At 41.7% G+C, this 27,951-nt stretch overlaps 4 protein-coding genes and 1 pseudogene across 6 annotated transcripts; 4 read left to right on the top strand and 1 right to left on the bottom strand.

Annotated features, from left to right (window-relative positions):
- The first annotated feature begins 2,818 nt into the window (after nt 1-2,818).
- Nucleotides 2,819-4,083, top strand: LOC127298115 (uncharacterized). The gene is made up of 3 exons (XM_051328067.1): nt 2,819-3,123; nt 3,236-3,473; nt 3,648-4,083. The coding sequence occupies exons 1-3, from the start codon at nt 2,851-2,853 to the stop codon at nt 3,713-3,715; spliced, it is 579 nt and encodes a 192-aa protein (XP_051184027.1). The 5' UTR covers nt 2,819-2,850; the 3' UTR covers nt 3,716-4,083.
- A 908-nt stretch (nt 4,084-4,991) lies between these two features.
- LOC127303928 (putative ripening-related protein 5) lies at nt 4,992-5,924 on the top strand (annotated as a pseudogene).
- Nucleotides 5,925-6,971: 1,047 nt separating this feature from the next.
- Nucleotides 6,972-11,843, bottom strand: LOC127301273 (annexin D5). The gene is made up of 7 exons (XM_051331492.2): nt 11,649-11,843; nt 9,524-9,669; nt 9,092-9,310; nt 8,592-8,807; nt 8,426-8,515; nt 7,418-7,618; nt 6,972-7,313 (listed from the first exon to the last, which is right to left on the bottom strand). The coding sequence occupies exons 1-6, from the start codon at nt 11,722-11,724 to the stop codon at nt 7,418-7,420; spliced, it is 948 nt and encodes a 315-aa protein (XP_051187452.1). The 5' UTR covers nt 11,725-11,843; the 3' UTR covers nt 6,972-7,313.
- Nucleotides 11,844-15,405: 3,562 nt separating this feature from the next.
- LOC127301272 (uncharacterized) lies at nt 15,406-20,967 on the top strand. The gene is made up of 7 exons (XM_051331491.2): nt 15,406-15,960; nt 17,647-17,685; nt 17,759-17,829; nt 18,404-18,468; nt 18,564-18,656; nt 19,501-19,593; nt 20,324-20,967. The coding sequence occupies exons 1-7, from the start codon at nt 15,572-15,574 to the stop codon at nt 20,741-20,743; spliced, it is 1,170 nt and encodes a 389-aa protein (XP_051187451.1). The 5' UTR covers nt 15,406-15,571; the 3' UTR covers nt 20,744-20,967.
- A 117-nt stretch (nt 20,968-21,084) lies between these two features.
- Nucleotides 21,085-27,519, top strand: LOC127301271 (type IV inositol polyphosphate 5-phosphatase 9). Of its 3 annotated transcripts, XM_051331488.2 has the most exons (10): nt 21,085-22,138; nt 23,626-23,967; nt 24,185-25,169; nt 25,252-25,394; nt 25,471-25,578; nt 25,670-25,988; nt 26,078-26,262; nt 26,624-26,732; nt 26,818-26,969; nt 27,068-27,519. In XM_051331488.2, the coding sequence occupies exons 3-10, from the start codon at nt 25,143-25,145 to the stop codon at nt 27,237-27,239; spliced, it is 1,215 nt and encodes a 404-aa protein (XP_051187448.1). In that variant the 5' UTR covers nt 21,085-22,138; nt 23,626-23,967; nt 24,185-25,142; the 3' UTR covers nt 27,240-27,519. The 3 variants fall into 3 exon arrangements, with proteins under 3 accessions (XP_051187448.1, XP_051187450.1, XP_051187449.1); XM_051331490.2 differs by lacking the exon at nt 21,085-22,138 and having other exon boundaries at nt 22,289-23,967; nt 24,185-25,050; nt 25,216-25,394; XM_051331489.2 differs by lacking the exons at nt 21,085-22,138; nt 24,185-25,169 and having other exon boundaries at nt 22,289-23,967; nt 25,216-25,394.
- Nucleotides 27,520-27,951: the final 432 nt, after the last annotated feature.

The raw sequence follows: 27,951 nt of genomic DNA, 5'->3' as shown, positions 1-27,951 counted from the left end.
CCGAAATTCCCGGGCCAACCCCGACCCAACCATGCATGTGGGCCGGGCCTGGGCCAGATTTTTTGGCCCGATGGTCAACATGGGCCGGGCCTGGGCCATCATTTTGCGCGATTTAAGGAAGCGGCCCGGCCCGAGGCCCGAGGCCCGACGGGCTTTCCTTATGATGAGTCGGGCTTGGGCCAAGATTTCGGGCCCGACGGTCAGGCCGGGCCGGGCCTGGGCTGAGATTTTCCGCGTTGGGCCTTGGTCGGCCCGGCCCGAGAAATGCTCAGGTGTGAGGAGAGCGGGAGGTGAAATATATTGGCCTTGGTTTTCCATTGCCATACTGCTGGAAGCAACTGAAAACAGCCCACGAGCGCATCCTGTAGGCCGGCCACGAGATAAGACGGACCGGCTTTAACAGTCTCAACGGCCCATCAATTGGGCTACCACTACCAGGACCTTCCCTCGGTGAGGCTGGGCTGACACGGGCTGATTTCTCTACTCACTGACAAATTAAGGGGGCATTTTACTAGAAAATATCACATGGTTAAATGGACATCTATTTGTAGGGCTAAAGAGAAAGAGGGATGGGCATTGAAAATCTAGACAAAATGAGTTACAAGTTTATTGTGTAAATGGTGGTGAAAATTAGAAAATGGTGAGGATTGATGGCAAAAGTTAATTCATGCTAAGTATGTTCATAGGGCCATTGCATTTGTTTGAACATAGAGATTTTGACTCTTCATGCTGGTATAATCTTTTGAAAGTTCAAACAAATATTTGGACAATAGAAGTATGCGAATTGGATCAAGTGAAGAAACAAGTTTCTGGGATGATGCTTGGAGCACTACAAATCCCATGAAATTTGTTTTTTCAAGATTTATTTGACATTTGCAATGAACCAAGCATTTATGTACCGAGGCTACGAGAAGAAACTGGATTTCTCATACAAGAGGTGGCTAGATGCTGATGAAAAGGAGCAACAAAGGAGAATGAGAGTTTCATTTTAACCCAGCCATTGGATGATGACAAAGATAGACCAGTTTGGAAATTTAAAAAAATCTGGTGTATTTTCTGCTAAGTTCATGTAAGAACTCTAAATTAAAATTTTACAAATAGAACTTTAAAATATCTATGGAAAGCAAAACAATGGCTCCAAAAATAAATAAAAATTGGATGTGGACCATTTGGACAATGTGCCAGTGAAGATAATATGCTGAAAAGAGGGTGGCGAGGTGATTTTAAATGGAGATTTTCTGATGATTTGGAGAGTATACACCTTTTTTCTCTTGCTCTTCTGCCAAAGTATGTGGAGGTTATTAGTTTGGCTATGGGCTAGTGATAGGCCTATGAATTTTATTCAATATATTGGTTAGATTGCTAAAAAAATCCTAGAAGATCTGCATGTGGTTTATCTTGCAACATTTTGTTGGGAAATATAGAAACTAAGGAATAGAGCTTGCTTTGAACTCAAATGGATTAGTTCCCCGGTGATATTGTTTTCTATGCCTACGTATTTTTAAGGTATTGGGAGGGACTTAAATTTGGTAATGATAAAATTGACATTTTCACGGATGTTTGCAAACTGTGGCTTTATCTCTTCAAGCTTCGCCGTCTAGAAAGAGTTGCGTACGCATCAAGGATGACCTGGAAGCTTCGGAAGATGAGGAGACGTGACTGGGGCATGTTTTTTGAGGAAATATAAAAATGGCTGTTTTTGGCTCTCTTTGTCTAGAAAGTGTATTGGCAGTTTGTAATTTTCTCCTTTATCATCAGAATGGAGGTTTTCGCTTTAAAGGAGGTTGCTATAAACTTGTTCTGTTTCAGTGGTTCTCCTGGTTCTTTGTATCAGGAGGACTGGTAGGAGGGACATAGCTAGTAGGGGCATGTTGGGGCCATGGCCCCCCTATGGTAGTTTTTTTTCTCAAACTTCCTTTAAAATTTGCAGATTTGGCCCCTATACTCGGTACATTTTAGGTATATAGACCATTCCAAGTTATGTGATGTGTTTTTCTTGTATTCCTCGCTCTTACTCTTGGCTGGTAGATAACAACTTCTTTTATTTTCTTTTTATTTTTGGTTTGTTGGAAACTTGAATCTACGTTGTTTCGATATCTTATGATAGTGGATTCCGGAGCCATGTGGCTCCGTATGAAAAAAATCCAGTTGTGCATGTACTGAGGAGATACTTTTGTTTCTAATGTGAGTGTCTAAGGGCTACGCAAATTGGCCACGTGACTTTTTTATTTTTGTCCATTTCCGATGTGAACCACATCTACGAATAAGGTTTCTCCATATTGGTGGCTCTCTCTCATATTAATGTCGAAGTTGGAGTGCCTTTGTTTCTAATGTTTGCGCTTGTAGATTCTTTCAGATCTAGGAGGACGAAAACCTGTTTAGAGGATTCTTTAAAATTCAGGAGGGCCCGCGTCCGTTGCTTGTCTTTGATGGTGGTGGTTTCATCTCAGGTTCTTATCTAATGGAGGTGACGGTCGTCTTTGTCATGTTCGGCCTTTCCCCTGATCCTCTTCTCCGGCCGACTATCTGATTTTCGGATGGTGGTCATCGTTGTCTTCCGGCATAGCCCGACGACTTCTCCGACGAGGATTCAAAGTTTTACTGGCTCCCGTGGTATTGCTGACATCCAGTCGTGGCAATGAGCACAGCTCAACGTGCACCTGTTTGTTATTTCTGTTTTCTTCTGGAACTGCATTGTGTGTTCAAGATTTCTAATCCTTTTAGTGTCCACTTATGTCCGACGTGCGGGCCAGACAACACTGACCCTTGGATCGGTCTTGGTGCCAACAGGTTTTGCGCGCCAGCGTTTGACTCAGGCTCCCGATCACTCGACCACTGCCCGAGAGATCGATGGTACTCGACGCCCGGGACGGCGCCGCGCGCACCAACGGCGAGGCCTCCTCTTCCTCCTCCCACTCGACATCCGGCGAGGAGCATCCTCTCCCGCCCGTGCTCGGCGGATTCGTCAACGGCGATCAGCCGCTGCCGCGGCGCCTCCTGGACTACGCGACGCGCGCCGGTGCGACGACATGGTGTCCGCGCCAGGCCACCGAGAACGCCGCGCGCCGCCTGGTGGCCTGGACAAGGGAAGGCGGCGCCGTCCACGCGCTCCTCGTCGTATCTGTGAGCCTCCGCTTTCCTGTTCGGCTTTGGCTCCGACTCGAATTCATCAGCCTAACGGACTCTTGATTTGGATCATGATCCCAACAACTAAACCATCATTCGCCCCTCGCAGGTTGGATCCGTCACGTCCTTAGCGCTGGCTGTGCTTCTCTTCTTCACGTTCTTCCTGGTGGCGGCGGCGACGGCCGGCATCGTCATTTCGATCCTCATGTCCCTGGGTGCAGCCGGAGGGTTCCTGGCCGTCACGTTCGCTTTCCTGGCGGCGATGTACGTCGGGCTACTGTCGGTTGCCGTCGTTGTTATTTCGGCAACGACCGTGGCGACTGTCATTGGCATTACCATTGCCACTGGTACCTCGTCTCATCTTCTTCCGACAAACAAATCCCACTCTTGCTTGCCATACTTTCTGAACGTGATGATGTTTGAATGAAACCACACCACACCCCTTTGGAAGTATCACTTGCTGCATCATGTTAATCAAGCTTATTTCAACAATTAACTGGTCTGACTATGCCTCGTTGCAGGTTGGGCTGCGTTCTTCTGGATTCTTTGCTTTTCTGCTAAGAAATGCATGGACCTTTCTAAGCTCTGAGAGATCAACTGGCGCCACAAGATGTGCGATCGATCTGGTCGAGCAAATTTCGTTCGCTTTCTAGGTACATGATCTACGGCTATCTGTATAGATAAATCATGGCACGGATGTGCGCCATGTGAATCTAGTCTTGTAGCTAGCTCTGTGAACAATAGCATACTCTTTTCTACAACAGCAGAAAATCAGGTAAAGTTCACCATAGCTAGTCTGGAACCGATCGATGCCGGGGCTGCTTCTAAACCGGATTAAATTTCAGTCGTGCTACCAGGTTCTCTCATCGCAGAACTGCAAGCCTGTCTATATCTGTTTGTCACATTGTAATGGACAATCATTTACTTCCATGGACAACAGCAAGGAAGTAAAACCTATATGTGTCATTGCACGTAGTTAGCCCAATTTTTTGCACAATTGCACGGCTATAGATGTGATTTATATAGAAAGCGTTTTATACATCTCAAATGCCAAATAACAGGTGCGTCTCTTGCACACAAAAAATTTGGTACACGATTTGATGCTCAACACCTACTTGATCACTACGTAAGGGTCAGTTCATCCTGTGGCATAATGTTTGCTACACTTCTCACACTAACACCAGACACCAGTGATGGTATTACGCTCTAGACAAGGTACACCTTCCGGCAATTTACAGGCGCATCTTGCTGGTAAAAAATGGAGAACTGTGTAAATAATGTGTTTTGCTTAGGTGCTCAATAATTTCGGCTACTTTGGCCTTGCATTCCATGGAATCCATGCAGGGTGGAAGTCTTCCCCCAGACATACCTCTGCCTTTGTCCTGCGAGAAGCTGAAAATGGTGCACTTCGTTCCGCTCATCGCAAAGATTGATAAGTTAGATAGAATCATCGTGGGACTAACATGGTAACTAAGCTTAATCATCAGCTATTGCAAAAAAAATAGGGCCTCATTCCAAAATTAGACAACCATTACTGTTAGTACTATGCGCACGATTCACTTACTCCGTCCCTTGATTTGGATTACATTTGAATCATTGGCCTAAGAGAACTCAAAATTGCAGCCTCATATAGTATGAAGGTGAGTGGGGGCGAAACAAGGTAAATGCACAGCACTTACCTGTCCACACACTTTGATTTGCTGCTACCATGCACCTTAGAGTCTAATCATTGGCCTAATGAGATCGCAATGAACATCATATGCATGGATAACAGTTTCTAAGGTCCCTGTGATATAACATAGCACAGACTGAGGGAGGAGATGATCCTACTGAACCGAGGACATGATCAAATATGGTAAGCAAAGATGGCCAGGCTCTCCGCCTCCCACATCGTATCAGCTCTCCGTCCTAGCCTAGGCGTCTGCCATGCCAGTGGCTACTGACATAGGCATCCCAAATGGGCCTGCCAAAGATAGTACCCGGGGTTTACTGAAGGCCCACTACCCGAAGAATAAGAAGATTCGGGAGCCCAAGATATATCAAGGAAAGTCAAGAGTTGTAATAGGAAGTGTTATTTGTAATCTGGCGGGATGAGTTAGAAACCGTCCCGGACTCTGTAACTTGTATGGCACGAATCCCTCGGCTCCACCTCCTATATAAAGGGGGAGTCGAGGGACAAAGAAAGAATCGAATCATTGTCTACAAACCCTAGTTTTCATAATCGTCGAGTACTTTCCGGCTGAAACCTTCGAGATCTACTTACCCTCTACTTCCAACTAAACCCTAGCCTACAATCCATAGGCATTGACAAGTTGATACCTTGTCAGCTACCTACCGGGAAAGTCTGGCAACTGCGAGAGAAGTAACGACCCAAACTGTTGCGAGGATGGTAAGAGATACCCACAGTACCGTTGCTCGCCTCCGGTGACATCGAGCACCAAAGCCATCTTGACATTCAACAACTTTGAGAAGGGCAAGGACAGTGGTGGTCCCTCGGAATGTGACAACGCTTTCCACAACGATGAGGAGATGGTCGTTGCTCTCTCCACCGGCTGGTTCAAGAACATGACCCGTTGTGGATACTGCATCAAGATCACTGCCAACAGCAACTCCGTGTATGCAAAGGTGGTAGACGAGTGTGATTCCGTGTATGGTTGTGACGATGAACACAACTACGAGCCGCCCTGTCAAAACAACATTGTGGACGCCCACCAGATGTTTGGAATGCATTGGGGCTTGATCAAAACGTTGGTGAACTGGCCATCACCTGGTTCAACTGGTTCGACAGCAGTAACTAGTCAACATTGACATACAATCTTATATTACCATTCCTCGCGATTTTACATCAACTATTGTGTTTGTACAAACCATTTGTAGGTATTATAGTAATTACATGCTCATTCGGGATGCTACATATGTCCGTTCCTACAATGGTTGTTATATGGTTTCGACAATATATTTCCGTAACATTTGTCTTGAGGGAAGAATGTTCTAGTAGCTCAGTTGCATGCGTCTTACCTATCCAACAATGAAACCACTACTACTTCTCTCCCGGCATTCATTGTCGTCGCTATTTTTGACAGTTAAATCTATAGTGGTTTGTGGCTTGGGGGTACAACCTTAGCTTATTGAAAATTTACTATTGGCAACACATGATTTGCCACTTTCTTAGCCATACGTTCTGCATGTCATAGGATCAATTGAAATTCTTGCAAAATCTGCCACACTTGTCATTTTTGTTTGCAGGACATTTCGTGGCACCCAGAATGCATCAAAGGTTAATTGTGCAAAAGTCATAAACCAAATAAAAAAGTCACAATCCAAATATGCCATGTGTGCATACAAAGTACTCCACCTCAAAGAAAAAAAGAAGGTTAATTGAACAAATTTAATCGTGACCCAAATATGCCATGTGTGCATGCATTATACTCCACTTCAAAGAAAAAGAAAGCTAGTTGTGCAGTTATTACCAAATATGACATGTGCGCATGCAAAGTAGTCCACCAAAAAATGATTGCCTCTGACTTTGAACTGTCAGAGAGAAGGCTATATAGCGGTCTAGGCGCAGAGAAGAGGTGGCGCCACTTGGCAACAAGCCGTCAACATTCCCAGCAAAAGGTTGGACCTCATCCTGTTCGAATCTAGCTAAGGGGTAGCAAAAGCAGTCGCTGTAGTTTTGCCAGCACCACCCACCTGTGTGATTTCAACCCCGTAAAAGATGGTGTTTACAAGTAAACACCTTGCTTTTGCATCTGGACCTCGCGCACCTTATGGAGGGTGCAACTATTATAGCTTGCGCCCGGGTGTTCACTACTTTATATAATAACGTAAATAACACTACGAACTCCATATTCACTCTTTTTTCAATGAAGTAAAATACAGTGCTCACTACAGTTAATAATAGCACAACCGAATACAATCACCAAACCAAGTGACAGTGAACCACCAACACCAGCAAGCAGCAACCGCACAAGGGTCCCCAGATACGAATCATATATACACACACTTTAGGCAAAGATAATAAACGAGAGCAAGCATAAATAGTTGTCAGCAAAAATAAACGAGAGCAAGCATAAATAGTTGTCAGCAAGACTCAGTACACCGTGAATCCATGATGATTGTCCGGGTAGAGTCGCTGCATTTAGGTAAAGTAATGCAAAGCAGCATGTCTGGCCGTAGAACATAGCCTGAGAAGTTCAAAGAGCAGAAGATAAAACAAGAGGTCAGTATGAGCACTACCATCTTTATCTCTAACCTGGTGAAGGAAAGATAGTAGCATCACACAACATACCTAGTGGCTACCAACAAGCGAGAGCAGGAACGTCCGATAACTCCCTGATGTTTCAGAATGGATAGCATCACTTAACGGCTTTTTGTATTTCTTGTAGTATTCTGCCTTGATATACTGCATATCAATCTCAGTCCTCGTCACCACAATCCTTATAAGTGTCCTGTCGTCAGTACCTAGACCTTTCATGGACTTCCTTAACGCCTGTATTAACATTATTCACACAAAATACAAGATAAATACCAAAGCAAGAGAACAGAGATCAACACTCCCCAAAAAAGATGTCCTGAGAAGAGAATAATAAAGATGACACAACTTTTAGGTCTATCAGTCAGTTCTGGAGCAGAACCACTGCATGGAAGATAATAGCATTCATGGAGGCATAGTCTGTAGCATATTCCCGTATCAATGATACTGGTGGTGTTCAGCCTAGATAAATAATGCAGCTAGCACAGTTACAGACAGTGGTGGATCTAGAGCAAGCTATGTGAGTGCACAGGACCCCTAGTGGAAAAACAATTCTTTGTAAAATGCCATTTTTACACCACATATGTACCCCTAAAAATGTTTTTTATTTGTTGATGCACCCTCTAGGCACCCTGGTTCCAAAAGTTGTAGCTCCACTACTGGTTACAGAGTACAATGGGACGTTGGGCACCAAACATACCGAATCAATCTAGCCACGTGCCTACTTGAAAGTATTTGCACAACATATCTCATTGGGATTAACTAGATATTAACTGAAAGTAGGAAACACGGAAGAAGTAAAGAAATAATACTCCAGAGTTGAACCCTGCAGGGCTTCATACACAGTATATTACGGAGCAAGTGATATTGATTCTCCAGATCTTGAAAAGTAATTTTGTAACATGAAAAGGTTGAATTACAATTCATGCAGTGTAAAAAATCTTCACTTTATCAAACACAAGAACTAAAGAGCATGACTTGCCTCTGGCAATCAAACAAATTATATTTACATATTTTAATCTGAGGACAGCATGATTGAGATACCTTAGCAAAATACTTCGCTGGATTCTCAGCACATCTGAGGATAGTTATCAGTGCAACTTCAAAATTTCCAGATGTTTCATTCTTGACAACCTACCATCAGTAAAGGAAATTCGTTATTACACACCAGGAGAGCACCAAAATGTAAATGGAAAGGCAGAAGTCTTACCTTCTCTAACGATCGGTCATACATGTGGTGGTAAGCAGAAGCAACAGCTGCCAAGTGTGCCCAGCTGCGTTCAGTGAAGATACGAATGAAGGTTTTCTCATCTGTGCCAAGCTTTTTCTCACCAGCTTTGTACAGGTCCTTGGCGTCATGTGTCACTATAGTGGGATCAACCTCAGGGCCTTCATAGCGTGGAATGCCCAAATAGGCTAGTAAGATCTGAAATATACATTACATCACTAATTAGCACAAAAGGTACAATTTGGACAGGTATACCTGTCCAAATTGTAAGAAAGCCAGTGCACAGATCACACTGATATCAACATGTAAAGAGGAATTACAAAATGATATCAAGATAGCATTTAGTAAATGCAATATTCTCAAGAACGCATTAAATTCTGCGTTTCAAGAAATGATATGTATGAATAGGGAAGTAAACAATCCAAATGTCTTTCAACTTGTTTGCATCAGACGAAAAAGTTAAACAAGTTGAGCAATAAAACCTTCTGATGATCACCAGAAGTTTGCTGACCAATGTCATGCTCAAGATAGGTACCAAACTTGGCATAATATGTCTGTTTCATTATTTGCAGCTGTGATGGTGTCCTGGAACATATTATATCAGTAGCTGCTCTCAGATCAGGAGCTTCAACACTCAGAGCATCTCTCAAAACAGTTGCATCACGTCCAGCAGGATCAAGAATCCAGAGCAACATTGCTTTCTGAAATCATAACCACAAGGTTAGCCATATCGCAGTAATTCAACCATACACACAACTGAAGAAACACAGCTTTGGCTAATACACCACGCAAATCAGTACTTCTACTAAGTGAATACGTAGTAATATCTAATTAAGCATACCACTTCAGCTAGTGTAATTGTGCAATGATTTGATTTATCATTCAATAATGATTAATTTTGTAGTTTCCAATACCTTGTGGTTTCCACTGAGTTCAGATGATATACGACGCGAAAGTTCCTCAGAATACATAGTCTTGAATTCATGTTGAATGTATCCACGTTGCATTGAGTCACGGTGAGCAAGTATATTTGAAACTGCTGTACTATCACACCCAAACCCTGTAAGACAGAACCAAGTCAAAATAAATCATAATCAGCACGACAGCACCTAAAGGATTACTTACTAATAAAGAAAACAGATAATGAAGATTGAATGAACTTTATCATTTTAAGTTAGAATGTTTAGTTTCTGCAGACCAGTAAATCGCTGAAGCAACTTTCTTCACTTCTGATTCTCACTTGATTAAAGCAACCATGCATTACTAGAGCATATTTATTAACTCCTGACCTACCTGAAGAATAATGTAGTTTACAGACACAGTAACATTGATATAGGTGCCGTATAAAATAAACTTATGTTGTATTTACTATCTTGTCATCTTAAATGGAACATTAACATGCACATGTTTTACACTAAATTGCAGATCACTACAGAGTTGCTGCTCAAGTATTGTTATATATAATGTAACAGGATTCACAACTCAAATACCATGGTCGTAATGAGTGCAAGTCGACTAGTCATGGTACTAACAGAGTAAGGGGCAACTTGAATGGTTACAACTACACTGCTCCGTAAACAACTATAGCACCATTATGTCATAGGTAGTAGGTGTCATCCATAACAAATAAATTCTTGAAAGCACCTTCATCGGATGCTGAGCCTTCTATGGGGGCCCTTAGCAGTTGAGAATTTTAATTCTGAGTTATTCTGAACACACGGGAACGGCTGGGATGGTTAAGGGGAGGGGACACACAAATGGAAGGGACAAGAAGGAATTTGATAATAAAATAAATGAAAATTCAAGAGGCAACAATATGTATCAACTTGTGAACCAGAATATCAATGATCACCAATATTTTACAGGACATCATTCCATAAATATTGTCCACAATCTAATTTTTATTTCTTCTAACCTTGATAAAAAAAATCCTAGCAATCCAGAAATATGAATTACTCGAGTTTTTTTTTTTTCGAGGAAACGCAAAGGACCATTTCAGTGAAAAGGTAGAGTTTTGTTTACATCCTCCTAGGAGGCAAGATTACATGTTATTAAACCTATACATCAGTGCACATCCAAAGTGGATGGCAGAACCAGCCTTAACCCCTGGGCTCCTGCCTGAGCCCATAATCTTATCTCTTCCTTGATGTTATCTATCAGCAGCGGCATTGAAGGCTGAATTACTCCAGTAACCAGCAATTACTACATGGCTTTGCACTTTTGCAGGAAGAATGGTCTGCCTGAGACGGGACTCGTCCTTATTATCAGGCCACTTGACTCCAAATTCGAGCAGGTCAAGCTACATGTCCCCAGTGGGCACAGTACTGCAGTTACCATCACCGCACCCCTGAAAAATGTCCCAATCTCCGACTCACGGTCCATCCTAACATCTAGATATTTCAACCTCCGACGCTCTAGCTCTTAACAACAAATCCACATCCAACCAGAACACTTCAATAGTGCTAAGTCCATTCTAATGAATAAGGCTTATATTATTTTTGAAAAGTCAAACCATGTAAAGTTTGACCAAGTTTTTACAAAAAAAAAAAAAATCATTAACATGCAAAATATAAAATCAACATCATTAGATACATCATTAAATATATTTTCATATGATATATACAGAACATCATATTTGTTGATAGAATTTCCTAAAAGTTTGGCCAAACTTTATTTGGCTTGACTTTTAGAAAAAATTTAAGCCTTATTCATTGGAACATACATTTTTACACGACAAAAATAAATCTAAGAGACCAACGTTCCTTTTGACCACTGAATTCAATCCACGCAGCCCCTGGTCTGGAACAGCAATTTCCACCTGGAACAGTGTTCAACTCATGTGAAGACTATTCAGCAAAATAAACTCATCCGAAGATCGGCAACTATTATTCGATATCGAACGAATCGCTGCGAACGAAACGGCAATCGTTGAAAATCCATGGCATGACGCAAGCCTCCCGTGGCCGCGTTGACCCGAAATCGATCCTTATCCAAAAGCGCGATTGCGGTGGGGGAATCGGGGAGGGGGAAGGCACGGACCTTTGAAGGCCTTGTGGAGGTCGATGGCGTCCTGGCGGGGGTTGGGAGGCGCCGGCGGCAAGGTGAGGCTCGCCATTACCGGCGGAGTTCGATGCGCTCTCCCGCTCCCGGCGATTCGATTCGATTTGCTTGGTCAAGGGAGCTGAGGGATGGTTACGCGATTTCGGTTACCTTCTTCTTCTTTTTAGGTCTTCTTTGTAAGTGGGGAACGATGGACCAGGTCTAGCCATTCTTGGTGCCGGGTCACGGTCGACCTCCACGTCGCCTGCTCGGACGGCCGATACGGTGTGGCCGGACAGGGAACCCGGCAGACCTCCACGCCTGAGAAATGCCAAATACGCGACGACAAAATGAACAACGAACCATTAAAAAATATCGAAAAAATTATCTAAATTTAAATGTATTTATGCATTAAACAAAGTCTAGATATATTTAAATTTAAATAAACTTGCAACTTTTTATGAAGAGAGGTAGTACAAACAGCTAGCAGGGCGGCTCTAGCCCTAGACATGGTGGGCAACGTCGGGCCCATCACCGCATCTTCTCTTCTACTTATTAGGCTAAACCAAATTCTTGAAAAGGCCCACCGGGCGAGGGACGTAGCCATCAGGTAACCAAAGAAAGGCACCGAGGCTTCATAGGGGGTGGGGGACGCAGTCGACTCCATCTCCCTTCTCTTCTTCAAACGATCGAATCCCCGGTCCAACCGTCTCGCATGTACTCCCACTCCCAATCGGCAGAGAAGTGCGTAAGTGGAGATCGGCTCCCACCTCCCAGTACCATATCACCTTGCTCAGATAATTGTGCTCCACTTTTTCTTTAGTATGTAGATTCTTGTTAATTCTTAATTGTTTAGTGATCGGAATTGCATATGTATATGTATTGCTGAAAAATATGGAAACACACTCTCACCACTAGATAACCATGGTAAATTATACCACGGGGTAGATAATGGTGAAGTTTCTGTGTGTGTGAGAGAGAGGGGGATGTTAATTGTTTAGCGATCGATTTTTTTTGTTTTTATGTAAACATTGTGAGAGATGCATCTTATGTGATGCCAGTTAGCTAATTTCTTCATATTTATAGGTGTCACAATGCTGAATTATAAGCCCGGGCTAAGAAAATGCATGAAAGAAAATGAGTGAATCAACTTATTGAATCATAAAAGGTGCTTTAAATAGCTATTTTTTGGCAACAAGTAGAAGAGAAGATGTGGTTTTGTGACTTCGCATCTACAAATGCTCAAAGATTTTTTTATGAAGCACTAAAGTATTATTGTCGATGGAGTCATTGGAATTTGGTTTTATTTGAGGTAATACAATTAGCACGGAATACTACTTGTTGTATTTTGCTACTGCATTTGTCTTACTATTGTTATTTGACATTGTTTAAGTGCTTAACAATTAGTTTATAGACATCTCACACTATGAATGTATGGTTGAATATTAGTTTTTAATATTTTCCAAGTAAAACAAGACATTGAATGCTATTTTTAATACTTTCCAAGTAAAAAAATGCATATATATATATATACATATATATTTATTTATTTATTTATCTTGATACCGTACATGTATATTAGTCTTATGGGACCCTATCGTCATCTTGCCCTAGGGCCCCGCAAAATGTATAGCCAACCCTGAAGGCCAGGGGTGCATACAGATCGGATTGAAGAGAGGAAGAGGGAGGGAGGGAGAGAGAGAGAGATTGGACTTTGCAATTGGAAAATACAATGAATTTATGTTCATGTAGAGAATTCTAAAAAATTGCACTCCATACCAAACGAAAGTCTTGCATTCCAAACTTGCCCTATATAAGAGCATATCCAATAATGTTTATATCATGGTTAATAACATGTTTCAAGCATGTTTTCATGAAGAATAAGACCGAGTAAGTTTGTGTGAGTATGGATCAACTGGCAACTGCCCTATGCAGAAGCTCCAAAGATACACATACTGAAGTACATGATAGTATATTATTGGTGAATGATATGGACAACTATACATGCAAGTAACCAACAAATTGTTGGATTTCTCTAAATGAACATTAAGAAGATTGTTGATGTGAAAAAGGTACTCTTTGCATGGTGCATATTTTCTTCGAAGAAACATGGATGCCCCCATTTGAACACTTGAATGGGGCAAGTTGAAGATAAGTACCAAACAAAATGTAATGGTGCTACCAAAATGTTGATGTTTTTTTTTTTTTGTAGGAAATACAAAATTAAGAGATTGCAAAATATGATACTGGTAATTGTAAACAACATTGATTAAACAAGTATAAGATAATTCGGAAATATCATTTTTCTTTAGGCACAATCTTTCTTTGTTGCAACACACATCGATACCTTCTCATATGAAAGTAATGCTATTATTTACTTAGATAACGAGTATAAGATAATTAAGATTTTTGCATGATGGAGAAATTTAAGTTTGTTGAGTAGCATGTGCTTCTCTTTGTGTGACCCTTGTCATTGCTTTGCTCCGTCACAACTCGTCTCTCCCCATCCTTCATCAAAAAATGTTGGTAATGTGGAAGTAGGGAGCTGACAAACATGACACCGAGGAACATACATGAAATGGCATATGAAAACTTTGACATGACAAAGAAAAGAGAATTATGGGGTTGACCATGTAGATACATATGCTAGAGACACATAGACATATCTCCACATGCTACATCTTGTAACGGAGGAAGGAAAGTAGAGTGATGAGAAAAAGAAGAATATAGACATGTGAAAGGCCAACATCATGGAGATAAGGAAGAGTGAATGCATGTGGAGAGAAGATAATGACATAAACGTGTCTTAGGAATGTTTTTGATTTTGGTGGAGCAAAAGGTGCCAAAGGAGAAAGGGGAATAGAGAACAAAATGAGGCACAGACTACTAATGTGCTTCACCTCCAAATATTATTTTTTTGTCTTAGGTGGCCTTAATTCGTCGCTTCATTATTATTTTCATGAAAACCATAGTTTTATAAGGTTAATTTATTTTTAGTGATATATCAACACCGCAATTAAAATGAATTGAAGTATTAAACACTACATAAGGGTCCAACCCATTCTCAATCAACAAAATATTGGTGGACACATGCAACCGATCAAAACTGATTGGTATTCATCAACGGAGAGCCAACCATGACCGATCAAAACTCGAATCAACCAGGACCGAATCATGTTGTGGTGGAGCTCCTGGTTGGAAATGGAGCACAAGAGATGTGCCATGACATTGGGTCGGTGCATGCGCTGTGGAGTCTTCCTCGAGGAGCTTCGAGGGCAAGCGGATGGAAGGCTACATGAGATGGATGGGACCAACGTTCGGCGACTGGGCGTCGACTTGGAGGAGTTGCAGCGGTGGCGCCAAGCGGAGGAGCCGAAGAAGAGGCAGCGACATAGCCTGCACGAAGGAGTAGGGATGGGCTAGCATCATAGAAAGGAGTGCACCACCCGACGAGAAAAATGTGTAGCCCACGTGTAAAAAAAACATACTCCGTACTAGAAAGGAGAGAGAGATGCATAAGTTCTAGCCGGCCGCTGAATAAAGTTTTCCTTAAACTCATTTTTTTTTGTGTGTGTGCAAATTGGAGACTTTAAACTCATTTTCACTGCTCCTGCACCCGGTCCAAGCCAGCTCGCCGTGCACCGCGTACGTGCGGGTGCGCCTCCACGCGCTTCCGCTGCCAGCGTGCACACCGTACGCCTTCCAGCGCAGCGCTCTCTGCGTTAGACCAAGTGCCACGATGAATGTAAAACTTTGCTAAATACGGAGTATAAAAATCGGGACGAAGAAGAAGAGACCGAGAGAAAGATTTGACGACGGGATTTCTCCAGAAGCGACCGCTTCCATTTCCAGATCCCGTCGTTCCATTCAAACCGACCGTTTCCGCCACCGGTTTCTCCTCCTCGGAGCGACGCTCGGCCGACATGTGGCCCCCCGCGGCCTCGCCGGCGGGCAGGGCGCTCCGTCCGCCGCCGCCGCGGTTGTCGGCAGCGGTGCGGGTCGTCGTCGCGCTGCCTGTCGCGGCGAGGGCGCGGGGGCAGCCGCCGCCGCGGAGGCGGCTCTGCCTCGCTGCGCCGCGCGCGTCGGAGATGGCGGCCGCGGCCGAGAAGGGGGAGGAGGAGAGGAGGTGGTGGAGGGGCGCGGAGGAGATGGACGCGGCGGTGAGGCGGGAGATAGCGATCCGGAGGCTGCAGGAGGAAGCCGAGGAGGCGGGGACGGGGCGGAGCAGGAGGGAGTTCGCCGTGTTCGAGACGGCCAGGGGGGACACGCTCTTCACCCAGTCGTGGACTCCCGCCGCCGCCGATCCACTCAGGTACCCACACGGGCTTCCCGGAGCTTCGATTCATTATTGTAAGATCGATTTTATTTGCCTAGTCGCGGCGCTTGCTGCTACTTTGAATATGCGTGCATGTTTTTCCGTTGTTGGAGATGATTCGATCTGTGCCGCGCGCGCCCATGTTAATTTTGGCGCGATTTGATTTGATTTGATTTCATCTGTGTTGGTACCATCCAGTGATGCATAATACTACCCGAGCATATATTTTTGTCTTGGGGCTCCATCCGTTGTCTTATACTAGTAGGGAAGCATGTGAGAATCTCAGAATATTCTACTGAGAGTGTAAGCTTGTCTGTTCCTTGCACGCGTGTGGGATTGGACAGCGGGGAGATGGTGGATTGCATGGCAAATACTAGTATGTCGTTTACCAACCATAAGAGTAGCTAATGTTCAGGGATGGCCGGCTTGCTATACTAAACCAGGGCGTTACTTGTGGTTGGACATTTTTATTGCTTGGACAGCAATGTTTAGCATTGTTGGTGGTGCATCACTATTAGACCAGGGCGTTACTTGTGGCTCGATTCATGGAACTGGAACTGCAGATATTGACGAAAGCACTAGCTGATGAGCTTTTGGAGTTTTAATTTTCTCAGAAGTATTGATGAATCATAAATGGGGCTGTGTCTAGATGGATGTAGGTTCTGAAAACACGCGAAATAAATCCCTAGATTAAGACATTAAATGGTCTATCCAACATCTAATGCGTTATTAGAACATAGTGATAACTAATGAACCGAGTGACTTCTGCGAAGTGATGGTGCTCACCAAGTTGCAAGGTGTAACTAACATTTTGTTGTTGCCTCAGATAAAATTTTACATATATCTCCAAAAAAAACGAAGAAAAACTTCTATGGGAACTTAAAAAGTGAAGGTAGCAACCTGAACATAGCTATAACAACTGCTGTCCTAACTCCTGAATTTTGCCTTTTGGCCTTTTTCGGCCATTATCTCCCAGAGTAGAAGCATATTGTATCAGGGAAGAGACTACTTCATGATTGGTGACAACTTGTCCGCTAATGCTACAATTTTTGTTCAGTGTTGGGGGTACTTGGACCTAGAACTCGTGATATATTAATGCAAATGTAAATTACTTAACAACAAAAATTCATTTGTAGCTCATAAAAACATGAGAGCGCGTATATCATATTTAGACATTCAATACTGGTACTGCATGCTTTATATTTCTAACTACAATTTGCCGGTGGTGGCTAGCTAGTCAAGGCCTAGAGCAAGCATGCAGAACAAAGCTACCTCGTTTTGCAAACAAAAAGCCACATGCACGCGACATGCAGGGAAGCATGGCCTGGCCATAGGCTCTTTTCGTGCCCAGACGATGAACAAAAACAAAACTGCCTGGCTAGACCAGTCCCAAAAAGCCGGGTATTAACCAAAGTTTGAATGAGGTCAACCCGGAACTGTTTGGACCCATAACCAGCCAAACCCAACTGTTTACCTCACGAACCCAAACTGAACCCAACTGCTGACAGACTAGGCCCATTCCCACCGTAATTAATCAAACCCATTATTAAAAACTAAACCATCCAACCTGGTGACACTGGAACCATTCTCAGGTTTAACTACTTGATCCACTGAATAATTTTCCATATATAGTTTTCTTTAGACAATAATCCTGACATTTTTTTTGCTTTTCATATCTTGTAGGGGCGTAGTTGTTCTGCTACATGGTCTGAATGAGCATAGGTATCTACATACATCGATATGCCAAGATGGATTTCCCTAGTAAGTTTTGCTGACAGCAGTGAGTGTCCCGCAGTGGAAGATACAACCATTTTGCAAAGTTGTTGAATGATCAAGGGCTTAAAGTTTATGCAATGGACTGGATTGGTGAGTTTTGTTACTGTCATATGCTGGGGCTCAGATTTGACCTGCTTACTGCTTTTGGTGATTTGATAACGATTCCACAAATCATTCTTGTAATCTCTACAACTAGTACTAACTACAAAGTTCACTGTGGTTTAAGATTGCAAGATCTTCAAACTAGTACTCCCTCCGTCCATAAAAGGATTTGTGTAAAATGGGATAGTGTTGTAAGATCTTCAAACTAGATCAACAACACAATAGAAAGTGGAGCTCGTAATCTAGATGGCTATTGTATTGCTCAATTTTATCTACCGATGAACTTAGTAGTCGCAGGATACTTGCTGCCACGCCAGTTTTGTATGCGATTATCCAATATAAGTAAACCTAATTAATTTCATAAATGCATGCCACAGGATGGACCAATATGCAAAATGTTTCTTCTGTTTGATTTATGATTTTAATGAAATTTTCCTCCTACTGCTATTTTGCTTTCATCTTGGAAATGAGCGAACTGGTTGTCATTCTCAGCCCTTTTCCTTCTCTGCATGCGTTCGGAGTCGATCTGATTTTGAAGTTGTATTTTTTCTGTTCTCCCAAGGACATGGCGGAAGTGATGGGGCGCACGGTTATGTTTCATCGCTTGATCATGCTGTTGGTGACTTGGTACTGTTTCTTGAAGCCCGTAGCTATAGACTTCAACTCATAGTTTCTTTTATATCTGGGCTTCCTTGAACTAATGAAAGTTTCTTTGTGCGCAGAAAGAATTCTTGGAGGATGTTGTGTTGGAAGAAAACCATGGTTTGCCATGCTTCTTATTTGGCCATTCCACAGGTGGAGCTATTGTTTTGAAGGTATGCAGTTAGAGCTTATTTGGTTGGCATCCTGGCTACTCCGTGCCTGGTCTGGTCTGGGGCCTCCCTGAGATCTGCCTGAAGGTTGTTTGGTTGGTAACATGAAGAAATAGCTGGTGGTCTGGCCTGGATGACCTGGCAGCTTAGATAGCATGGACCAGGCAATTGATTTGGAGTTCCTGGGTCCTGCACGGCATTCTAACACCCAGACTCCAGTTACTGCCTTATTCTCATTGCCCTGCCCTCTCCCTGTGCTCAGGCCAATGTGAGGAGACTTTTCTGCCTGATGGCCGTTGACTGTTCTGTCCGCCATCGCAGCTGATCGTGGCTCTGTCCGCCATGGACTCGTGCAGCCCCAGGCCGCTGTGGGCTGTGGCTTTCAGCACCGGACAAGCCCTACCTCCCCACGGTCAATACAAGCCCCAATCTCTTCGTCCATCTACTTTTCTTCTCCATGGAGCTATCAGTTGGACTACCTGCTAGTTTTCTATATATTTTTTGTCTTTTCTCGTGAGTGTTTACGGTCTGTTAGTAATGGATATTGGGTTAATTTATGGAAAACGAAAGTGTACTACGGATTATACGTTTCTCAGGTAGAATACACTCCTTTCTCTTCTACACATTTACCCAGATCCAGGACTCGAGCCAAACACTATACTCACCTGGCCAGGCAAGTATCACTTGATTTCCAGGCAGCTTTCGGGCACCACTTTTTGCCAGGCAGGGATACCAGGGTACCAACCAAACAAGCCCCTAGATAAAATTGTTTGATTCTTATCATAACCGTAATACTAAGTTACTAACTCTGAATCTCTGATTCCTTTTGTTCACTGGTCATTCAAAGGCAGCACTAGATCCTTGTGTCGAAGTAAATATAGAAGGTTTGATCTTGACATCGCCAGCCATTCACGTACAGCCATCTCATCCGATTATCAAAGTAAGCACATAAATGTTTGCATTTCTTTCTAGTGATTGCTGTGGGGTGTTGGGATCTTTGTTTTATGAGCAACATCTCTACATCCTGTAACCTTCGAACTCCCGGAATACTATCCTCATATGTTTGACGTTAAATGAAATCAGTAGGGTGGTATGCAACACCGGGTAGATTTAGGTCTATATTTCAAATGATCTTATCATGTCAATGCATAGCGATATGCTTACGTTGTGCTAAAACCCATTATTCATGTTAATTGCCGCCATTGTTTGCTTTAATATATGTTTCTTGAACATATCTATGTAAAAATGAACTGTAACAGTGACAACAATTGACGGAAGGTTCATTTTGTTATTCTTCTTTTATATATGGACAAATCCAGTGTAACAGGTTCTGCTATTATATCTTTTGTGTGGACCAGTGTGAATGCACATAATATTATTTTAATTCGTCAGACTGGCTACATAACTTTCTTGAAGTTTAAGCGGCAGTATTCTAACAAGAGTGTACCTTATTAAATTCCTGGAGGATCGAGTATCGCATTTCTATTTTGAAACAATCGCTGTATTCCTCTCCTACATTTACTCAATAATTTTAATGTGTTATATATTTGTATGATTGGTAATTTCAGTGCAGGATACAACCATACCATTTTCTTATTAGTGGTCGCAATATGAACTAAAAATGGATGTTGTTTCCAAATGCTTATATTTTTTGTTATTCTCAATGGCAGGTTGTTGCACCGATCTTCTCTGTGTTGGCTCCAAAATACCGAGTCAGTGCTTTGCATAGGAGAGGACCTCCTGTTTCCCGTGATCCAGAGGCTCTGAAGATCAAGTACACTGACCCACTTGTGTATACTGGACCAATTAGAGTTAGAACCGGCAATGAAATTCTCCGGATATCATCGTACTTGCAGAGAAACTTAAGCAAAGTTACTGTCCCCTTTCTAGTTCTTCACGGGACGGCTGACACGATAACTGACCCAAGAGCATCTCAACGACTTTACCAAGCATCAATGTCAACTCATAAATCTATAAAGCTATATGACGGATATTTACATGATCTTCTCTTTGAGCCTGAAAGGGATGATATAGCAAATGATATCATCAATTGGTTGAGCTCAAGACTTAATGCTCTCCACGGATGGTAAGATGAATCAGCTACGAGGTGCTTTCACTCGTAACATGCTATAGAAGAAGATAATTGTAATACGTGAGGTTTTTTGCTTGCTGCCTTTTCGTAGTTGTATTTGTGTAGTTACTTAATAAAGGGTATGACAGATGAGATGTAAGTATGTAAGAAATGATGTATTTATATTCTACGCAATTAGTTAATATTATTTTAAAAGAAAAGGAATGAATTCGTCGTTGGTTACTCAATTGCAGTCAGGTATTCTTGATTGTTTCTGGTTCATCTTGACCATCTATCTGATAGCACAGCTTATTAATTAAGACAGTAATGGTGTGGACCAAGAACCAGGAGATAATGCTGGTGTGTGCATTGTCGGATAATGTCTTGCAGGGTCTTCTATGTAATGACAATTATCTGTTCTTCGATGGGTTGCCACTTGCCAGTAATAGTCCAATCCCTATGACAGGTGAAAGCTACAATTGTGTAGCTCTGTCTCCATATATTAGGAATCCAGTTTGTGGGTATACACTTTATTGGTCTCAAACTCACAACACCATGATCTTACTGTTGAGTATATTGCTAATATGGGTGAGGATTTTTTAAGTTATCCTTCTCTTTGTTTTTTTTTTCTTTTCTATAGTGAGTAATTTTCATAATAGTACAGTACAACATGATTCATTATGCGGCACCCTTAGTTGAATAACTTATTTCAGTTCTGTACTAGGTAAACTAATGCTACATGATTTTTCACTTCTAACAAAGATTGTACTCTAACTCGCAACATGTGATGTACATAACATACTTGCAAATGCCATTTGTTCCTGTGTAAGATTCTAGAGTATGATGGATGCTTCTGAAACGAAAAGGTGACGTAGAATAGATAATGACACCGAAAGATGATACTATTTTCGCAATACCATGACTAATTATATGTGTACTATACTACTATTACTATTTGTCTGTACAATTTGTTTATGATTATCTTTTTGTTCATCAGCATATGCTAAGCACTTGGCGACTGCTTAACTCGTGCTTGTGCACATATTCAGTATGACATGTGTGTATCTTTCTGTTTTTATATGCATTTGTGCTGTTGGAGACAAAGATGATATATTCATTTTTTTCCCTGTTTGGCGTGTCAATTACGCCTGTGGTAATGTCCCAATTATTTTTTCAAGTCCCTCCTTTGTTACTTACTATGCTAGCATAGCTAAATCTTATATGATTTCTGCGAATTGGTGAAGATCCACATTTTTTTTATTGGTTGCAAATATGGCCCTCTCATGTATCGGTGTATGTGCTGTGACCATCGCTCATATCATGAATTCAGTCTTGTTTTTTTGTGCATTTTGCAGGTAGTGTTGGTCACAGTTTGTACTTAAAATCATTATCAGATGTCTGTACTAATTTTGAGGTACTCCCTCTATTCCACAACCGTATGTATTGTTTCATTGAAATTTTTGATTTTATACATCGTTTAACAGGTACTGTAAAATAGATGCAGTGCATGTTTGGTGCCATTCAACTCTTCAATTTAACAATGATTTTGGCAAAATAATATACAAATTGCAACTTGAGAAAAAAAAATGGCTCAGTGTCCATGTCTTCGGCAATTATGCTTAACGAGTAAGAAGGCATATGAATTACAAATATCTGAACTGACCATTGCCAGTTGTGTTGATTGTCACACACTAACTTATGTGAAGTGGATATTGATGGTTGCATAATGCTGTTGTGGCTTCTGCATTGCCACGCATGCTGGGAAAACTTAGTATCTGAGGAAGTAAAGCATTATGCACCAAAGAGGATTTATTTTTTTGCATCTCATGGTATTAGTTTTCCGCTATCTCTCCATGCTGAGGTTTGTTGATATGATTGAGTGACAAGAGCGGATATTAGGCCCATGCAGTGAATCAACATTGCAGAAAATGCAACAATTATGAAGTCCTATTCGCTATCAACAGGAGGCAGCCATTCTTATTTGACACTGGCCACAGGAACCCTGATCACTTTTGCATATGTATATGTAGAAAAACATATTGAGTTTCCTATCCTTTTTATGAATGGTGTTCTAGTGCAGTAGAACAAGTTGTCATAGGAGTGAGAATGCCATGTATCCAGCAACACTCAGATGAGCTCATACTTCATCAGTTGAATAATATAAGTTATTATGGGATTATGAGATACCGTAATCACATAGATGTGAAAATTAAATGTTATTGGAGTTGTGCTAGGCAAATCATGTCTGTGAGCTGCACTGTAGCTAACCTCTGACTCGTGTGCATGTGTCCCTTCCATATTTATCATAACAGTCGTGTGCATATGTGACCAATATCAGACGATCATCATTGTCAAGCTCACGATGCAACTCAAGTGAGCTGGTACCAGTTTGTTCTTGTTAAGATCTCAGCATGGTTGTAGCTTGCACTATTGTTTACAGTACTGCTGTTTCACTGGCTTATAGTATTGATATTGATATTTGATAAAAGTAAGTAGTTTGTTTTTATCGGATATGTTTCCGAAGGAACAAAGTACTTCCTCCGTCTAAAAATATGCTAATGTGTTATGCCGCTATTCCACTGATAATATGGATATTAAAAAACTGACATTGCAAATGTTTATGCTGTTATATGCAAGTTGAGTGATGTTTATTTCAGTTGAACTATTGATAGTGATGGTGGTTAACTCTTTTGTAATCATATTATTATTTACTTAACAGTACTCAACTATGTTTCTTATCACTATCAGTAATGAAAGACTTCCAGGTTGTGTTTCGTAAGGGTAAGCATGACTTAGTATTATTATTATTATTACTATTTGTTCTTCTTATGCTATGCATACAATATTTTTCTAGAAACACAAGGGTTAGCTGTTTATACACTGTCTGCAATGTGCATCTAGGCATCTAGCCTTCTAGTATACTGAAGGTATGCAACTGGGGACCAACTAGAAGCCACCACCGTCCATTTACCAGGATCAGATGATGATACATGTAGGCATGTGGCTACAGACCTCATTTTAGATTCTCACAGCTGTGTGTGAACACATTCCATTGTGTAGTCAGGTCTATCAGACAAATGAACGAACACAATTTTTCCTCTTTTGATTTGGGACCATCCTACTCCTACCTTGGTTTCTCACGGTTCAAAAAGAACGTCGATGGTTTCAAGAGAGTGCCTTGTCAAATGAAGAAACATGGGACAAGCTAGAAGCCACCAAATTGGTTGTTCAGGAAAATGAACGGTGAGCACTACTCCTGCCTAGATGTGCTTAACTTTTTACACCCCTTCTTTTTTATCCTTTAAATATTATTATTCTTGGATTGCTCTTTTGTCAAATCACCAACTTGTAGTGTCTTCATGACCCCTAAACAAAAACATAAAACAATATGAGTTTTTGTTCATTTTATCTCTAGTACCTTGCCAATGAATTCACCATTAGTAATATCTCCTCTGAAAAGGAGCTCAACCTGATACCTATCAAGCTTAATATCCTTCATTTGGGATTCAGGCAGAGGTAAGCCTAATATGACATTTATGTTAGAAGAAGCACATGATTGAGCGCATTAACACTCTACTATAATAAACTTTTGGTCTATGGGCCATATGGTGCCTGCAGGATCTATCCACGCAGTTAACCATGGCACAAAACTGGTACAACCATGGGATCTTTTTTCTCCCTTCCCTTTTTTTCCTAAAGAAAAAAAGAGTCTGGAGATCTTTTCAGATGGTACAAATGCAAATAGGTATAAATGTCCAAATTCTAGCAAGATTCAAACAAGTTGCAGGGCTTTCTTGCCAAAATCCAAGGTAGCATCACAAGCAGATAATAATAACAATACATATTAGGTAAACAAGTTGCACAAGTGGGCCTTTGTATATTCCCAGCCAGCCATTCAAGAGAGAAGGGTTTCTTTCCCAGCCAATCAAGTATGACAGTGTAGCTCGCCTATCAGAGCACTTTGGACTGCACATTTACTTTATTTATTGCACCACTTGATTATTATTTATTCTCCTGATGTTAATCGTAATATCTTTGTACTTTTTATTTTAGCATAGAGCCATCGACACAAGTGACGCCAAAAGTATAAACTAAAGCTGTTGTCTTTTGTTAAGATCAGAAGTTCAGAACCAGCAGTCAACCCATTGGTCTGCAGAAAGCTTAACATGTCTTAGGTCCAATATGTAGTGTATATATAAACGTTTTGAAGTTGGCGGAAATAATGAGAAGCTTCTTGACTTGCAACTCTGTCAACATCTTAGCTAAGCTTTCTCCCTTTCTGTTCCTGCCCATCTGCTCAGCTATATATTCTGAAACATTTGCAAGGTCTGTGATTACTTGCTCATGCATGTAGGCTTCTGCATGCCACTATTAGACAGCGAGACAGTCTCTTCCCTGTCATAGTTGGCTACCACGACATGGGAGAGAACCGGAAGTTTGGACAAGTGAGCAGACATGCATTTGTAACTATTCCTTTCTTCTCTGTTGCAGAATTGAAGCATATAACATCTGATGTTCTTCTTCTAGATCATCCTGCCAAGGATGGTGACAAGTAAGATACTGCACCACCAGGAGCTGTGTGCCCATCGATCCATGTCTGAGGTTTCAGGCATAGTGGATGAAACATTAGGAAAGAGGCCATTGGGTGGGCAGGATACTCTGAAATACAGGTGAATTTTTGTCATCCTTCGCATAGCAATTAAGTTCGTAATATCTTGTTTCTGATAATTTCCTGTGCACATGAAGGGTGTTTGCTAGTACATGGAATGTTGGTGGCATAATACCATCAGATGATCTAAACTTAGAAGATTGGTTGGATACAAGGGCTAACTCCTACGATATATATGTCCTAGGGTGCGTATCAACCTGCTAAGTGCCAACTCATTTGTTGTTAATAGTGCTGTTTAGTTCTAGCTGAATAATATTTGTGCTAATGGTGCTTTAGGTTCCAAGAAATAGTGCCACTCAATGCAATAAATGTCCTTGGTCCTAGCAAGAGATGCATATCTACAAAGTGGAACTCACTAATTGGGAAGGCACTGAACAAAAATAAGACGCAAGATGGGGAACAGTTGCATCATACAACTACAAATAACAGTGCAATAGAGAGCTTCACACAACAGGGATGCTTTAGATGCATCAGGAGCAAGCAGATGGTGGGCATATTTGCCTCAGTCTGGGTGAGAAGCAATCTTAGGCCATACATTCGCCATTTGAATGTGTCATGTGTTGGATCGGGTATCATGGGCTACCTAGGGAACAAGGTACACTTTACATCCATGTGTGAGCAATAAGACGTGCATATGTGCAATCTCATAAGTGTTAACCGTGTACTTTGATATTTGGATTTCAGGGTTCAGTGTCAGTTCGATTCTTGTTGCACGAGATGAGCTTTTGCATTGTTTGTTGTCACCTGGCTTCAGGTGGCAAACAAGGGGATGTACTGCTGAGGAATTTTGATGCAGCGGACATACTTGCAAGGACGACATTCCATGGCGATGGAAATAAAAAGCTGCCAAAGAAGATCCTTGATCACGAGTAGGTTTACAGCATCCCAGCTCACAGACCTTATGTGTTTCTAAGTTTTTTGCTTTTGGTATTCCTCTTAGATCTCGTGAACAGGCAATCCCAAGGCATCTTTAAATTTTGTGTTCAGTATAAAACAACCTTAGATACTTATCCCTACAGATAGGATTAGCTTCTACTCTGTTACTCAAATGATTGTGTTCTTTAGTTCATAGTTGATGTGACATGAGGGTATCCCAGCTGAGAACTCAGAATTCAGCAAGATGCTAGATTGTATTATACATACATCACTCTGCACCACTTTTTTTCGTCTAATTTGTAGCAGTGATTTGTTTATGACATTTATTTTGTGTTCTCTTTATCATCTGTGCAGTCAGGTACTTTTGCTTGGTGACTTGAATTATAGGATATCACTGGAAGAGACCGAGACAAGGTTGCTGGTGAAAGCTAAGAACTGGTCCACCTTGTTAGAGAACGATCAGGTATTCTTCGACGAGCTAACCTTAGACCTGAGTACCTGACCTACCATTCTAACAATGTTTTCTTTTCCTCCTGGTGCTATTGCAGCTAGTGTCTGAGTTCTCGACTGGTCGACTTTTCGAAGGCTTTCAAGAAGGGTCAGTCACCTTCTCTCCCACCTACAAGTACCAGCCAAACTCTGATCAATACTACTGGTGCTTCGAGGCAGCGCGGGGCGAGAAGAAACGTGCTCCCGCATGGTGAGCTAGTTTGATGCCCAACTCAGAACGCTGTAGATGAGGTGAACCTTTTCAGGAACAAAATAATTGACGCTAGATTTGTAACTTTCTGTGTGCAGGTGCGATCGCATTCTTTGGCGTGGTAAGGACTTGAAACAAATCCAATACGAGACTTGCGACTACAAGTTATCGGACCACCGACCCGTGAGAGCGGGTTTCTTTGCGGAATGCAAGATCAAGGGAGATCTGGACTCTGTTGGTGGCTTCATCTCGAGTATGCCAGATGCCTGACAATTCTAGATGGAAATTTTGCACCGTTTAGCCCAAGTCACAGACCTTGAATGTAAAATATTAAACAATCACAGCCATAGCAAGCAAGAATATAGGATGAGTTTTATGAGATCTCCAATGTTCAATGTCGACTGGAGCAGGTCTTAAGTTATTATTAGGTATATAAATGTTTGTTTTATGATCTACTTCTGTGTCAGCTTAGTTCTTCCATAAGTTGCCATTTTATTGAATGAACAAGTATTCTGTAAACATTATGGCTGGAGAAATCAGGTGTTCTTCAGTTTTTTTTTTATGCCTATCGGTGGTATAGCTGTAGTACCTGAACTTGTGTACCAACTCACACCACACTCACGCACACCCCTAGTACACATGCTAGACCTTACAACTACACACATGGAGCACGTGAGCTTTGAGATCTGAATAGTGTTGCAATGTTTCCGCTTCTGATTCCTAATTGCCAAAGCATTGGCTTGAACAATTACACGACCAACATTTCATACACCGGAAACTGCCGCATAACCTGTTTCGAGATCATGGAGATTCTAATACTCCTTCTGATTCATATTATTTGATGCTAAAATGGATATATCACATCTAACATAAAAGTATGATATCTATGACATCTAGGTGTCAAGTGGGATTCCACTTATAATACATTTTTGCCCTTTTTAGTGTAAATTTTAAACAAGAAAAAGCAAAATACATTGAAAGT

This window comes from Lolium perenne, chromosome 5 (genome assembly GCF_019359855.2).
Source record: "Lolium perenne isolate Kyuss_39 chromosome 5, Kyuss_2.0, whole genome shotgun sequence".
NCBI classification, from domain to species: Eukaryota; Viridiplantae; Streptophyta; class Magnoliopsida; order Poales; family Poaceae; genus Lolium; species Lolium perenne.
The sequence above is the reverse complement of the archived record's forward strand: the minus strand, read 5'-3'. Positions and strand labels throughout refer to the sequence as shown.

Excerpts from the sequence above, each read along its gene's own strand:
- LOC127301272 (XM_051331491.2), top strand. The coding sequence starts at position 15,572 with ATGTGGCCCCCCGCGGCCTCGCCGGCGGGCAGGGCGCTCCGTCCGCCG. Across the intron at positions 17,830-18,403 it reads TTATGCAATGGACTGGATTG|GACATGGCGGAAGTGATGGG; the intron begins GTGAGTTTTGTT and ends TGTTCTCCCAAG. Across the intron at positions 19,594-20,323 it reads CATCTCATCCGATTATCAAA|GTTGTTGCACCGATCTTCTC; the intron begins GTAAGCACATAA and ends TCTCAATGGCAG.
- LOC127301271 (XM_051331488.2), top strand. The coding sequence starts at position 25,143 with ATGGGAGAGAACCGGAAGTTTGGACAA. Across the intron at positions 25,395-25,470 it reads CAGGATACTCTGAAATACAG|GGTGTTTGCTAGTACATGGA; the intron begins GTGAATTTTTGT and ends GTGCACATGAAG. Across the intron at positions 26,263-26,623 it reads AAGAAGATCCTTGATCACGA|TCAGGTACTTTTGCTTGGTG; the intron begins GTAGGTTTACAG and ends TCATCTGTGCAG.
- LOC127301273 (XM_051331492.2), bottom strand. The coding sequence starts at position 11,724 with ATGGCGAGCCTCACCTTGCCGCCGGCGCCTCCCAACCCCCGCCAGGAC. Across the intron at positions 9,311-9,523 it reads AACTCAGTGGAAACCACAAG|AAAGCAATGTTGCTCTGGAT; the intron begins GTATTGGAAACT and ends TTATGATTTCAG. Across the intron at positions 8,516-8,591 it reads ATGACCGATCGTTAGAGAAG|GTTGTCAAGAATGAAACATC; the intron begins GTAAGACTTCTG and ends TACTGATGGTAG.
- LOC127298115 (XM_051328067.1), top strand. The coding sequence starts at position 2,851 with ATGGTACTCGACGCCCGGGACGGCGCCGCGCGCACCAACGGCGAGGCC. Across the intron at positions 3,124-3,235 it reads ACGCGCTCCTCGTCGTATCT|GTTGGATCCGTCACGTCCTT; the intron begins GTGAGCCTCCGC and ends CGCCCCTCGCAG. Across the intron at positions 3,474-3,647 it reads TGGCATTACCATTGCCACTG|GTTGGGCTGCGTTCTTCTGG; the intron begins GTACCTCGTCTC and ends GCCTCGTTGCAG.